Source organism: Colobus angolensis, unplaced genomic scaffold (assembly GCF_000951035.1).
Source record: "Colobus angolensis palliatus isolate OR3802 unplaced genomic scaffold, Cang.pa_1.0 Scaffold16, whole genome shotgun sequence".
Classification (NCBI taxonomy): Eukaryota; Metazoa; Chordata; class Mammalia; order Primates; family Cercopithecidae; genus Colobus; species Colobus angolensis.
Window position 1 is genome coordinate 10,742,696 of NW_012114710.1, and position 2,513 is coordinate 10,745,208.

Here is a 2,513-nt window from a genome sequence, read left to right on the forward strand (position 1 = left end):
CGGGAGGCTGAGGCAGGAGAATGGCGTGAACCCAGGAGGCGGAGCTTACAGTGAGCTGAGATCCGGCCACTGCACTCCAGCCTGGGCAACAGAGAGAGACTCCATCTCAAAAACAAAAACAACAACAACAACAACAAAAAATCATAAAGTGTGGTAGCACCTCCTCACTGAAAGAAAAAAATGTGAACATGGCTATATGTAAGTCTGAACTTGTATCTCTGGCTATATGTAAGTCTGAACTCAGATTGATATTTTCATAAATATAAGCTTTCTAAAACTCAGATTATGATATATCCAAAGAACACCTCCACTCTGCTTTTCAAATTCAGATATTCACCTCTGTCCGATGAACCATCAGCCAGTTTCCATCAGATGTCTGCTTGTGGAATTCCAGGTATGGGTCTGACTTTCCAAATAGATCCTACAATTAAAACAAACAACAAAAAGCATCTGTTCTCCTCTGAACCCATGAAACCATGTGTGACCATACTTTACAAATGTTGGCAACCCCCTGAAGTCTAACTCTATAGTACTGGTAGTAAATACTATCTCATCACCTTTCTCCCTAACTTAGCAACTTACTGAAGTCTACTAGGGAGAATTATCAAAGTGCTTGTGATAAATGCTCATAATGCTGTATATCATACCCTGACTTCTCAAAAACATGACGGTTTTAAAATGCAGTGGTCAAATATACCATAACATATGTTTTTGCCTTGTTTTCACCTTTAACCATTTTCATTCACATATCACTGAGTAGTTTTATATAAATGACATCACAAACATTAGCCATACCAACTCTATGGAGACAGGGAAGTTATCAGTGAGAAAATGGATTCAGAGGGGTTAATGATTTTCCCAAGATCACATATCTAATTAATTAATGGATCCAGGCCTTAACTTCGTATCTCACCCTTCTATATCCAAAACCCCTTCACCAATACCACACATTTCTTTACATGCACAAATGACCAGAGGTAGATACATGGAACACATAATAGAAACACTTCAAAGGCACAAACTGCACCTTCCATTTCCTCTGTGATTCACCACAGAACTCCTATACAATGCTCAAGCACACTAAGTGCTAAAAAATACCATTATCACCATCCTCAATACACACATATTCACACATACAGTGAGATAAAATTCGGGGAAAATGGATTAACTCAGGTGGTAAGACTACGGATGATTTTTTTCTCATTTTCATTTTGAAATTTGCATATTCCTTAACATATATGACTTGTTATTTTTGAAAATCAAAGGACACTTGTTAATCTCACAGGAATATATGCAGATATATCCCTGAGCTGAAGATTTCTTTAGTCCTGAATTAACTTCAGTATTACATTAAGAACTAAAATAAAATTATTTCTCTCTTGAATACAAAGTTTAATGTCAAACAAATAAGATATTTGCTACAGTCAAAAATGTAAACACAAAGACTTTGTGTTTCTCACATAACAGACTTTACTTTCTCACATAACAGTGAGAAATTAACTTTTCAAAAACACATTAACATGCCCTGTGTGAGTTATCTTAAAAATAATCCTATGGAAAAGGCAGAATATCCTTGTTATCATTTTGAAGGCTAAAAACCAATACTTGTTCGAAGATTCATTAAGTTGTTAGTATTAGAACTAACACAATAATTAAACTCCCTGGCTCTGATCTCCAGGATATGTTAAGTAAAAGAAGCACGGTGGAGGAAAGTATACATCTAGCATGCTACGCTTATGCAAGGGCTGGAGGTGGGGAACATAAATACAAATACATACATATACACATATGAACACATACACACACACACATGAGTATATATACACACAGAAAAACCCTTAGATATTTAGGAAACAGAATGATTAAATTATAAAACACAACTTTTTAAAAATTATTATCTGCACGGAGGAAAGTGGAAGCAAGCTAGACAGGGAGAGAAGTTAAATTTCTTAAATACCTTGTTTTGTAGATTTTAGAGCCATGTAAATTTTTTATATGATTATAAAAGAAAATTAAATCAAATGTTTTTTTTTTTTAAAAAGCAATCTCTAAATATAAAAAGCAAAATGAAACTAGGACTGTGACAGTATAACCACACAAAAGAATTATTTCTTTAAATCGTAAGAATGTGACTATATAACAAAAGTGGAATATACACCTTAAAGACAAAAAGAACTTCAAAGAAAGCTCAAACTGTTTTCAGTAAAAATACTGTTAATAGTAATATTTTTATTCTAAAACTATTAATGTCATGTGAGGCAAAACAGATAAGCAATTATGTTAATATCTTTAGCAACCAAGAGAAATGAGGTATGAATATAAAATAAGTCCCTGTAATTCTATAAATATTTTTTGTTGTCGTTGTTGTTTTGGAGACGTAACCAAGGCTGGAGTGCAGTGGTACGATCTTAGCTCACTATGACCTCCCCCTCCTGGGTTCAAGCAGTTCTCATGCCTCATCCTCTTGAGTAGTTGGGACTACAGGTACATGCCACCATGATCAGCTAATTTTT

General features: G+C 34.5%; 1 protein-coding gene across 2 annotated transcripts in view; it reads right to left on the bottom strand.

The window, feature by feature from the left end:
• CPNE3 (copine III) overlaps nt 1-2,513 on the bottom strand; it is a 56,243-nt gene that overhangs the window by 24,798 nt on the left and 28,932 nt on the right. For both annotated transcript variants that reach the window (XM_011937080.1, XM_011937081.1), the window contains one exon: nt 338-421. In XM_011937080.1, coding sequence (XP_011792470.1) covers nt 338-421 — 84 coding nt within the window. The remainder of the gene's footprint in view (nt 1-337; nt 422-2,513) is intronic.